Below are 12,284 nucleotides of genomic sequence, written 5' to 3'. Positions count from 1 at the left end.
TACATGTAATCAGTTACTACCCAGCTTTGTATACGTATATTAATATATCCAAACCAAGAGAGAAAGAAACGCTCCAAACCAGCAAAAACTCTCAGCTCCATTTAACTCATGTATAAATCAATTCCACAGCATTTCCTCCAAAAATCAGAGTCTGTTTTGGCTTCCACAGAGTCTTTATAGTGAAGAATGCGCCACAGTAATTAATTTTTGAGAAATGTCCAGGGATTCCTGTCTCTGCCTGTGTGTGTGTGTGTGTGTGTGTGTGTTGTAATTACTAATTAAGGCAGCTCAGAGGGCTGCATGTCCTTGCTATGACCGGTTCTCTCTCAGTGGAACAAAACCAGAGTGATGAACACATCCAGTCCACATTTATGTCTGTGTTTCCTCATCATGTTGCTTAACAAAGCAGTTGTGTTTAAGCTGCTGCATCCTTCTGAGACCAGACATTTATGAACCGTCCCTCCTCCTGGAGCTTTCAATATAGTCTGTCAGCCTCCGTCAGTGTCTGCCTGTCTGTGGAGCGACTGCTAAACTTCATGCTTTTAAGTCAAAACTTTGCTTTTTCTAGTTCCCTTACATCATTTTCCTTTTCTCTTACTCTTCAACTCTATTTCTGTTCCTCTAGCAATCTGTCTCTTGTCCACTCTGTGTTTGTGTGTGTTTATTGATGGCTTCGTTCCTGCACTGTGTTTATTCATGCTCACTGCCACTGCTGGACTCATGCATAAACACACAAACATGTTTCCAGGCCAGGAGCAGATTATTACTGCGTGACAGGAATGAAAATCTTCCCTGCAAACCATCCTATCTATCTATCTATCTATCTATCTATCTATCTATCTATCTATCTATCTATCTATCTATCTATCTATCTATCTATCTATCTATCTATCTGTCTATCTGTCTATCTGTCTGTCTGTCTGTCTGTCTGTCTTTGTATTGTTCTATTTGTTGTTCTATCAATCTATCATTCTAACTGACACTCCATCCATCCGTCCGTCTGTATATCATTCTATAATTTTATGTTTATAAAGCCTATAAATCTTCAAACACTTCAAACTTTTTTTTACTCTTTTCAGCGTTCAAATGTTGTCTTAAACTTTTATTTTCTAGTTTAACATTACACTTATGATTAAAATGTAATTTAATTTAGATTCTGCTTCATTACATTCAAAATTAGAATTCTGTGCTCTATTTGCTACCTCAGTTCAAATTCAGAAATCGATTTGGAATTTAAAAAGCCACTGTCACTGAAAGTTGCAGTTCGGTTTATATATACTGACGTCATTAATGAAAAGTAAGATAATCTCTGGATGCGTTTATCACATGTTCTACAGTTGGATGAAGTCTGGGTTCATGTCGTGACCACATTCTCCTGTGTTTCCTCTTTAGACGAACTTCTTGGGAAGTAGCAGCTTCTCCGTTGCCGATCTCCTCCAGTCCAAGGACCAGCAGCTTTCTCTCAGCCTAAGGTGAGTTGCTTTGTCCGCAGCGCTGACTTCATTGAGGCCGCACTGGGGTTTTAAGTGTAAACTTCATTTGCTGGATTTTGTGCTCATGTGATGAACTCTCTGGCGGTGGATGATGTCAGGCACACAGCTGATCAAATAGGACTGAGACTCCAGCAGAAAACAGCCCATCTGCTCCTGTATTTGGCACATATTTAGTTGCCACACAGTTCGATTTGATTGTCCAATGAATGCACAGCTTGAGTTTGCATTGTATGGTAGGGAAGGGTGGCATGACGATTTATAGCGTGGTCGATTTATGTTATTTATACAAATGTAGAGCAGGACGTGTCCCAAGACATGTTTTGTTGTTTTTTGGGTGCAGAGAACCACTGTGCTTTAAATGTGGCTCATACAATGAATTTAGAATCAAAACTCTAAACTCATATCTGCCCCAGAATAAAAAATCTAGGGGTGGGTGATATTGAAAAAAAATCATATCACAATTTATTTATTTTTTTTAGAAATATCACGATTCCCGATTTTATCATGATTCTTTGTTATGTTGGTTTTGCTATTTTGCAAGTTGTCTGAGAATTACAGCCAAACTATTTTCCCTATTATAAAGACAAAGCCTTTCAATGTAACAAAACAAAAATAAAAAAGAATGGCAGATATTTAGGCCAAAGTGGGCGAAGATAAAAATCTTTGTCATTATTTTATCTTTCTAATTAAAAAATAAGATATTGCAAATACACATAATATACAGATAAAACAAACAATGGGTGTACAATGGGTGTATTTAGCAGGAGCATTCAAGAAACTGAACATAAATGCTATTTTGAAGGAAAACCAAACAGTTGCTGGTCCACATGTGACTTCCATATGATTTTTTCCTACTATCAAAGTCAGCGTGGACCAGCAACTGTTTGGTTACCCACAAATATGTTCAAAATATCTTTTTTTGTGTTCAGCACTAGAGAGAAATTAATACAGGTTTGGGACAACATGTGAGTGAGTAAATAATGACAGCAATTAAATATTAGGGTGAACTATCCCTTTAATGACAGTCGACAGCATGTAAGGTTCTGTCTCTTTAAGACCTGCACGCATCTAATATACAGGCACGTATCCATTTTTCTCCCAACTGTTTACTTTCATTTTAGACATAACCAACTGAGTCTATATGTAAACCTTGTGTGTTTTGACAGTATTAGAGCTAAAGATAACTTAGTTCAGTAATCAGGCGCTGTTTGAAAGGGTTTTAGTGAATGAAACATTTAACCGGCAAGGCTTTAAAGCTCATGCATATAATGCACTTTTGCAATCGCGATTCTGTCAGAGTAAATCTACCGCTGTATGCTGTGTTGTGCAGTATATAGAGACGGAGGCCAGAACTGTAATTGATAGAATGTGTGCTGTAGCACGATGCTACGATATTTCTTCAAAAGCAGATCGTGGAGAGATTTTTATCGTCCACGATCAAAAATCGTCATATCGCACACCCCTAAAACAAGATAATTGTGACTTTTGAATCTTACGATGCAGGCTTTTTTTCTCGGAATAGTCGTATATAAAGTTAAAATTGCGAGTCACAATTACTATTTTATTTTTAATTCTGAGGTAGGAAAAAAAAAACAGAATTGTAAGGTGTAAACTCAGAAATCTGAGATGTAAACTAAGAATTGCAAGAATAGAAGTCAGGATTCTGAGTTTATGTCTCAATTCTGAGAAGAAAAAAAATAAATTCACTGAATTATACAATATAGATATTTAACATTTGAATTTAACATATAAATATTGGTTTTGTTGAATTTTCCAACTAAAATAACTATATTAATTAGGGCTGTCAATTGATTCAAAAATTAACTAATTAATCACTATTTTTCTGAAATTAATTACAATTAATCACGATTAATCCCATCTAATATACTTTTATATTGCAATAATTTCACATACAATCTTCAAATGAATGTAGAAGCAACATAAACACAGAATATTTTTAATATTTGTTTAATGACATCTTTTTTTATGACTGAAGGCCTGATAGCAATACTACTGATGTCCCTAATAAAATGGTTCTTTTCTTTCTCTAATATTTAACCATTGACTTTGGCCTTTCAACATTACAGTATAAGTGCGATCTACCAATTTTAATATTTATTAGACTTAAAAAAAAAAAACAGCAGCTAATTTAAGTGAACTTAAAACAATCTTCACATCAACCCATTATAATAAATGTCATATTTACCAGTGCCCTTCAGCAAGTAGGAAATATACAGAAATTGAATAAACTTATAAAACACTAAATTCTTAATTAAATATAGATGAATCCTTAATGCGTTAAATATTTTTAACGGCGTTAAACTGGAAAAATTAATCGCCTGCGTTAACACACTAATTTTGACAGCACTCATATTAATATAATAATAAAAAATAATTAAGTAATAGCATCCATCCTTATTGTATGCTAGTTTGAATAGTTTTTAGGTAGTTAAGTGCTGATTAAATGGATAAATATGACAATTGTGTAGTGTGTTGTGAAAAGAGTCAGGTAGAGGGTTTTGTGTGGTACTTACAGATCCAATCTGGCAACCTAAAAGATTGTACTGTAGGTTCAAATCCCACAAAGTGTGATTCATTAACAGTGATCACCATTGTGCTCCTCCCAGTAGGCTTGTGCTTGTAAATATACTGTAAATCATATTTAAGCGGCAATTAAATGACAAATTGGTATTCTAAATTAGTGCAGGCAAGACACATTCATATCCGTAAGCATCTGCAACATGCCATCAGTGCCTTGAGAGAGACCTGGAAACCGACAGCATTGTTGCCTTGTTGTTGTTCACTAAATGATTCGGTGTTCAAACAGCTGCTTCGGTGCCGTTACTCTTTCCTGTGAACACAGACGCACTGGATCTGCTCCAAAACCTAGTGAGCTGCCTACGTAGACAGCATTTACCAAACGGCTGTCTTCTAAGTTGGAGTGCTGTTTGCTGGGTTGCTGCCTATGAAGAGCACCCTCATAAGTCTCCTTGACAGTAAGCATGCAGTAAAAATGAAGAAAGCTTGCTGTGTGAGGTAATGATTGATAGTGTTGTGACTGTGAGTGACAGCCGGAGGGATTCCCTGCACACTGCGACACACATTACAACATTAGTATTAATATTGATTATTGTTTCTCTTTATTTGGCATATTGCTCATGTTAGGTTGTAGACACTGGCCCTTGCTTCTTGTTGTTTGTTCTGATGCGCTGTCGGTGGCTGGTCGCTCTTCATGTCTCTCTTGAAGCTCAGAATAGCGTTTCTCTTTGGTGAGGAGCAGCAGAAGTACAAAAGGACTGCGTTGTCTCTTGTGTAACGCAGCAAGGCATACAGTACATGGAGTGCAAAAGTATGGGAAGCTATTTTTTTTCCATATTGTAAAATGGTATAAGTTGGATTGAAAAATGGAGGTGAGTGTCTTTGGTTTGTGTCTCTTCTGCTTTAATTAAAGTGGTACTGGAGCTTCAGTCCTTGTTAGAGTGTAATTATATATAACAGTTACCATATGGTTTAGGTTAGGATAGGGTTACTTCTATGTAATTATGCATAATTAATTGCTATTATAATAGTAAGTACATGTAACATATAACAAGGACACCATACATTAAAACTTTATTTTTTATTGCACCATTTCAATTGCATCACTTGCAGTGTAGAAATGACTCATTTCTGATGGGTCATGGTGTAGAAATGACTCATTTTCTGAAATGCATTTGCATATTTCATGCATGGAAAAACTACTTTGAGAAAGTTTCTGCTGAAAAAGTGGTTGGCACTCTTGAGCTCTCTATCTTCTATTGTTGATAATCAGCACTCTCTGTTGCTGTCTATGCAGTTTCCGTTTTTTCAGTTGTTTTTGTTGTGCAAACAATAGGAAAGTAGTGTGTGTTTGCAACTCTATTGCTCGACCCGGCCAAGACCTTTCACACAGTTGTCAGCTCTGCTGCGCTGTGTTTCAGGAAGTGTTGTCTTTCCTCTCTTCGTCCCCTCGCAGGTCACCTTTTCATTTCTGGCTTATCTCTTCCTCTCTCTATATCATGACACATTCAGTTATTTATAGATCCTTATCCAAGCAGTCTTAGATGCAGGGAGTCTAGGGCAATAAACAGCGGTCTGCACTGGAGATCTTTGAGTCTTGAATTCAATCCCTTTACAGTCCGAGTATTGATTGGGAGGGAGTTTATGGGTAGAGATGTACCGTACCCATGGCGAATGAAATCTAGCGTCCTCTAAATGTTAGCTCGCTCTTACTCCAAATCACATTTCTTCTTCACTAAATTAAAGTTTCATCATATGTGAGATCAGGGTGTAAAATTACTGATTTTTTTCTGTAACTGGTAAATGTTTCTGACCATAATTATAAATTATTTGCATCATTTTGTAGTAGTATTCCAGTTGTACAGTTGTTCTGTGTTCTTTCTTTACACTCTTCTTTCTTCACGTGACGGCTGCTGCGACCGCTGCCGTGGTAAACTAAGTTTTTTTTATACCCGTCTAACAAAATACTTACTGAATTCAGCTGGACTCACTTTCCTTTCATCACAACAAATGGCCAAGCAAGCGCAGACACGGACAAGATACGGGATACAGTCTCCACACAGTAAAAAAAACAAGCGTTTCTTAGCAACGACAACTGTGCTAAACACTAATGAGACAAGTAAATACACTTACGAGCTGCTTTTAACTTCTGCTGATAAGACTGATTTCTCTCAAAGAGTATTTCTTTACACTGTCTTCTGCTGGCGCTTGAACACACTTTCTTTTTATCACAACAAATGTATAGGCCTATATATATTATTGTTGTGGGGGATGATGAATTGCTAATTATTTTAGTATTTTTTATGGTTAGGTATAATTATTCAATCTTTTTTAGACCTCTTGAACACTGACACTTAACAGCATGAATGTAGCATCACACAAAAGAGTCATTTCATTTCATGTGAGCATGGATGATTTTTCAAAAGTACCAGTCATTCTTTTATGAATAAATCTTTTTTAATGAAAGGGAAAGAGGCTGAGTGCAGCTTTCATTTTTGGACCCTGTGTGGGGTTGATTAAAAGTAGATGGAGAACATTCAGGGGAGGAAGTCTTCTGGCGCACAAGTAATGGTTTTCAAATACATGAGCTGAACTTAGTGATTTGCTACATACTAATAATTTTGCTATTGACAAGCCCAGTGACGGACGACCAGGAAGGCAGTTTATCTGATCTTATCCCACAATGCTTTGCTCACCTCGCCTAACCCTGTCCCTCTCGTTCTAAACTGTTGAGATAAATGAGTAGCGTTAACCCACATCTTAGTAGCACTTAAGCGAGTGTTACCTTGTGCTTTGATGAATGCGTGTCTTTGGAAGTTCATTCAGGTTGCCAGAGAATATATTCAGGTGAACGTGTTTAGAAGCATCTGGGGGCTCATTTATAAAGCACATGTGTGATCAGATTTGACAAGGAGCTGGAGAAAACGAGAATGATTTAATACGGTCGTATTTCAATTACGCGTCCCATAAACACCTTGTTTTGAGTACCTGCTGTAAGTGAATATTCATGCATATCTGTGAGACGCACAAGATCACCGCCAGCTGGAAGATGTCAGGCAGCGAGAGAATAAATTACAGCCCTTAAATGAAACCAACATAAATCAGTATACAGCTGAATGAAGCGCGTGTTTGAAGGGTAACTGGTCAACATTTCCTGGTTCATCCTTTAGCTTCTCGCCTGCTATTGTTGAAATGGAAATGAATGATTTGATTAAATTAGCCTGCTAAAATGCGGCGTAATAAATGCTGATAGCAAACACTGTGAGGAAAGCGTTGATGTCTTAGTTTGTTCTGGATTTATTAGCTTGTTACAGAAGCTGAAGCGCTGTTTGGAACTTTTTTTTTCATTTTATATTGTGTAGTTTTTTTTTTAAATTAACTTTTTGTGTGCATACAGATGTTTATCAATTATTTGTAGGAATAAAAAATATAACTGGTAATTTTTTGGTTTAGTCATTACATTAATAATTGACAATTATCATTACAAGTTGTATGAATTAACATTTGAAGTAACAGTTAGGATGAAATATTATTTTTAATTTTCTTTTTGTTTGACAACTTTTTTAATGTTTTCATGAATCTGAGCAGCCAGAATGTTTTTGTATGATGACTGCAACATACTGTTTTGTTGCAAGGATGATGGTTTTCTACTTTAACCCTGTCAGGATTAAAATATGCATAATATTAAAATTAATTAATAGTTAAAATAATGAATAATATAAGATTAATGATGATTGCTATTTTAATACATGAATACATGCTGTGAAAATTTTTTTTTTGTTGTTTCGCTGGTAGTTCATGATGCATTAACTAATATAAATGGTTATAAAAATTGAACCTATATATCACACTTCAGCTCATATTTACACATTTACACCAAAACACATTCACATTCAGTGTTATTTCTTTATCAGTCTCTCTTTCTGTTCCACCCTCTATAGCCTCCCTCTTTCCGAAGACCGTAAAACGGGTGTAAACGTGCTGTGGTCAGTATAACTTAATTGCTTTGCCAACACTGGCCAGAATTAGTCCATAACTTGGTGAATTTGAAGCCCTCGTAAAGCCCGTTATAGGTTAGTGTTGATCTGGTGGTGCTTTAGACGCACAGCCTTTGATGCCAACAACAAAAGAAACCAGAAGTGTTTTCTCCGTTTGAGAAGTTGATCAGCCTATTTATTTAGCTGTCCTGGCTATGAATATACGGTTACTTATTTTATTATTTGTATTTAACATAGTTGTTTTTCCCCTGCTGTCCAGAGTCCCATCAGAACAGGTTGCACCCCACCAGTTGGAAAACGCTGCATTAGACGCACAAACTAATGAATCACTTTAAATGCTGCATGTAATTGTATTTATTTTTGGTTTTCGCTAATGTGTTGCTTCAGTCCTTATAGACACTAAATTATGTGCACTGAAGCTTGAAAAGTGTCTTTCTCCATTAACATTTTTAAAATGAAGATCATTTCCTGAATAAATCAGTCTGTTGGCTTTGTGAAGCATATTGATGCATACAGTACATTCTTGTCTTCATTTCTTTGCTGCCTTGGATGTGTGACTTTGACATATTTTTCTCAGCTCCGCAGTTTCATGAGAAACACTTTTGAACAAAAAATGTTCAAATAATACAGTCTGATTTGAATATGTGCTTTCGAGGCAGCGCTGTATTCATATTACTCAAACATTCTGGTCAAGGATTGTTCTCTAAACCCAGTATTAAACTTCTGCAATTAATTCAGCCTCAACCAACACTTTCGGTTTTCAGTACATAACTTCAGATGGGCTATTTTTGGTTTTTAACATTGTGCTTTAGAAAGAAATTTAAAATGTAAATTGAATAGAATGTTCAGTATTCACGATGGAACGACAGTGATGATGTCACAGTGACATTTGCATTCTGAATTTCTTTCTTGCGTGTATTTGCATGCTGAACTGTGATCAGTCTTTTTTTTCTGTTTAACATCTGCGGAGTCACTCACATTGTGTTGATTCTCATGCACAGCGTGATGACAGTGTCAGACCAGCTCTGATGCAACATTTTGTTTAAGCCTGAAACCTGAACATATTGGTAATACTTTACAATAAGGTTTCATTTGTTAAAGGAATAGTTCACCCAAAAATGACATTTTGCTGAAAATTTACTCATTCTCAGGCCATCCAAGATGAGTTTGTTTCTTCATCAGAACAAGAAATGTAGTGTTGCATCATTTGCTCACCAGTGGATGCTCTGCAGTGAATGGGTGCCGTCAGAATGAGAGTCCAAACAGCTGATGACAAATCACAATAATCCACAAGTATAGCCCAGAAAACTTCAGCATGTGATTCAATGTCAGATAAAGCCAAATACTCCGTGTTTGTAAAAACAAATCCATCAAGACATTTTTAACTTCAAATTGTTGCTTCCGGCTAAAATATGACTCCAAAATCCAAAATGACACTTCCTCCAGTGAAAAAGTCATCCCATCTGAATCAGGAGAGAAATATGCACAGATCAAGCACCTTTACAAAACAGTTCTGAACACATATGTTGGTGGATTTTAATGAGAGCAAAGCAGAGGATGGACTTTTTCACTGAAGAAAGCATTATTATGAACACATATTTTAACCAGAAACAGTGGTTTAAATTTAAAATGCCTTAATAATAGATTTTTTTCTTATAAACATGCAGCTTTTCGCTTCACAAGATGTTAATTGTTGGTCGGGAGTGGTGTGGATTACTTGTGGATTACTGTGATGTTTTTTATCAACTCTCATTCTGACGGCACCCATTCACTGCAGAGGATCCACTGGTGAGCAAGTGATGGAATGCTACATTTCTCCAAATCTGATGAAGAAACAAATGTTTCTTTAATGGTAAACATGAACTAATAATGAAATATACTTCCACAGCATTTATAAACCCTAATCATAATTTCAACAATTAGTAATAAGTTTTTTTTTTGTTTATAAAAGTTGTTTTTAAGACTATGCACTGTGGACTAATGCAAACAAACAATGAACAATTATTATTAACTAACATTAACAAAGATGAATATATGTTGTTACCAGCTTACTTAAAACTGTTAACTGTTACGTAAAACTGCTATTTTTGCCTCCTTGCAAGCACTGCCATTTGTTCAGGAAATGCACGTCTTATTTAAATCTTGATGTTTTTAGTGCTAAAAAAGAACTGCAGTCTCTGAACACTGTAGCAAGCAAGTCTATATGTATATTTGTGCTCCATATACTGAGAATAATCTGAGAACGACTTAACTCTTTGCCTCGGCTTCTACTAGTCTGCCTATCACGGCACTGCAGAGTCACACACACACACACACACACACACACTTAAGGCCAGGCTTATTGCCTCGGTGATGGAAAAGCCATCAAGTATCTGATCCAGTGAAATACAGAGCCCAGCAGAAAAAGGGATAGGTGCGGCTGTGCTGGAGAAATACTGACGTGTGTGTGTGTGGTTAAGTATGGCTTTCTCATCTCCCTCCCTGGTTTATCTGCTGCTAGTCACCACTTGTTCCACACTGCAAACACACAAGCATTCGCTCAGGAAGGAACATCCGTGCTTGGCCGTTGCTTTGGCTGGGTTTGATGCAGCGTGCAGATTTCAGCCTGTAGCAGAAGTGTTGAGTTTTGTGTTATGTTATCTGACACTTGCATATGTTACTGACCGGATGGTTTGGTTTTCTGGCTTGACCTCAGTGTCATTAGTGCTGGTTTGCATGCTGCATGCGTTGGGATGGAACTGTCTGGAGCTGTAAGGCATGGACACGTTCACATCTGCAGCTCAGCTGGAGACTCTGGTGCTTTCTGGATTGTGTCTCATGTCTTGTTCTAGCTGTGGCTGTAAAAAACCTTCATGTTTCAGAAACTACATAGGCAGCATTTAAAGTCATCATAGGCACAATTCTGATACCAAAATATAGGCAGCATAATAATTTTTTTGCATAAATTATTTTGGTAGACAGCATAATTATTCATCTTCTTTTGCTAAAATCTAAAGCAGTATTGCTTTTATATTTTGCAGAGAAGACTTAAGATGAATCCATCCAGGATAGTGGACAAAAAGAAATATTGACTACATCTACTTTACATTTAATTAATTACGTAAACAAAATGCAGTAATTAATTAAATGATTAATAACTAATCATAATAATAATAAAATGTTTACAAAATTACAATAAAATAAATAATAAAATTACATTTTTGAAGTCAGTTTGTTAGCTTGGCAACATGCTAATGCAAACGAGTCTGTATCTGCCCCGCACATAGTTGTTGTGCCTAATGTCCTGCTACAGCCGATGAGCTTGCCTTCCTAACAGAGGTTCACGTGGATTACACGCTGAACAAACAGCCACCTGTTTATGGAGGTGAGAGAGCTTTGACATTTAGCCCATGGCGAGTGCACTGTCACAGGAGCGCGGCCCATTTTTCTCTGCTCTGACATTTTTCTCATTGTTAGTCTGGAGGTATTAGACAGAGCTCCTCCACGCCGAGTTAAAATGGCTGACAGAGGAAGTGGGCTCTGACACCGGAGGGACAGGGATAAGCTCGGAGGAGCTGCTTACTGTTTTAATGACTGCCGAATGAAAGGCTTGGGTGGACAGACACACGCACGTTCATGTTTCTGCTGAAGAAAAAGTCTGTTTCTTCTCTGACGGGGACGCCAGGCGTGGTGATTGTGTGCGGAGCGGATTATAATGGAGGCCAACAGGCAATCACGGCTCTAATGATCATTTTGGAAGGAAAGTATTTACAGGAACAATCATTATACGGCTGATTGCATCTTACTCTACTACAAATAAAGGTCTTTCAAAGGTTCCATTGACAGGCTTCCCACAATTATGAGAAACCTGGAAACTTAAAAGCTGGAGTTTATCAACTGGGTTAAAGTAATAAATATATTTGCAAAATATACGCCTTAAAAAATATTTGGAAACTTTTTTTGGAGCCACTGAATCTGAAAAAAACAAACAAATACATAAAAATCAGTATTGTTTGATATATAATTCATGCATTTACTCCAATTCATTACATTACATTATTAAATTTGTATATTTTTTATATATTCTATATTTTTATGATTGCTTTTAAATGAATGAGTGTTTTCACATGATTTTATATCTATTTTTAATATTTTATTTTGTATTATTATTTACTGTTTTCTCATAAATCACACTAAATATATTAATATCATTATTTGAAGGTTATTGACTGATATTTTTAGATATTTTCTATATTTTATAGGGATGTTTATTTTT

At 36.4% G+C, this 12,284-nt stretch overlaps 1 protein-coding gene across 6 annotated transcripts in view; it reads left to right on the top strand.

The window, feature by feature from the left end:
- Positions 1-12,284, top strand: part of inpp4b (inositol polyphosphate-4-phosphatase type II B) — a 163,354-nt gene that overhangs the window by 44,643 nt on the left and 106,427 nt on the right. For all 6 annotated transcript variants that reach the window (XM_079421363.1, XM_079421359.1, XM_079421361.1 and 3 more), the window contains one exon: positions 1,393-1,472. Coding sequence is in view for 4 of the 6 variants with exons in the window: in XM_079421359.1 (XP_079277485.1) it covers positions 1,393-1,472 (80 nt within the window). In the remaining 2 variants the exon portion in view is untranslated. The remainder of the gene's footprint in view (positions 1-1,392; positions 1,473-12,284) is intronic.

Source organism: Barbus barbus (genome assembly GCF_936440315.1).
Source record: "Barbus barbus genome assembly, chromosome: 7".
NCBI classification, from domain to species: Eukaryota; Metazoa; Chordata; class Actinopteri; order Cypriniformes; family Cyprinidae; genus Barbus; species Barbus barbus.
Note: the sequence above shows the minus strand (reverse complement) of the source record. Positions and strands in the feature narration are given on the sequence as shown.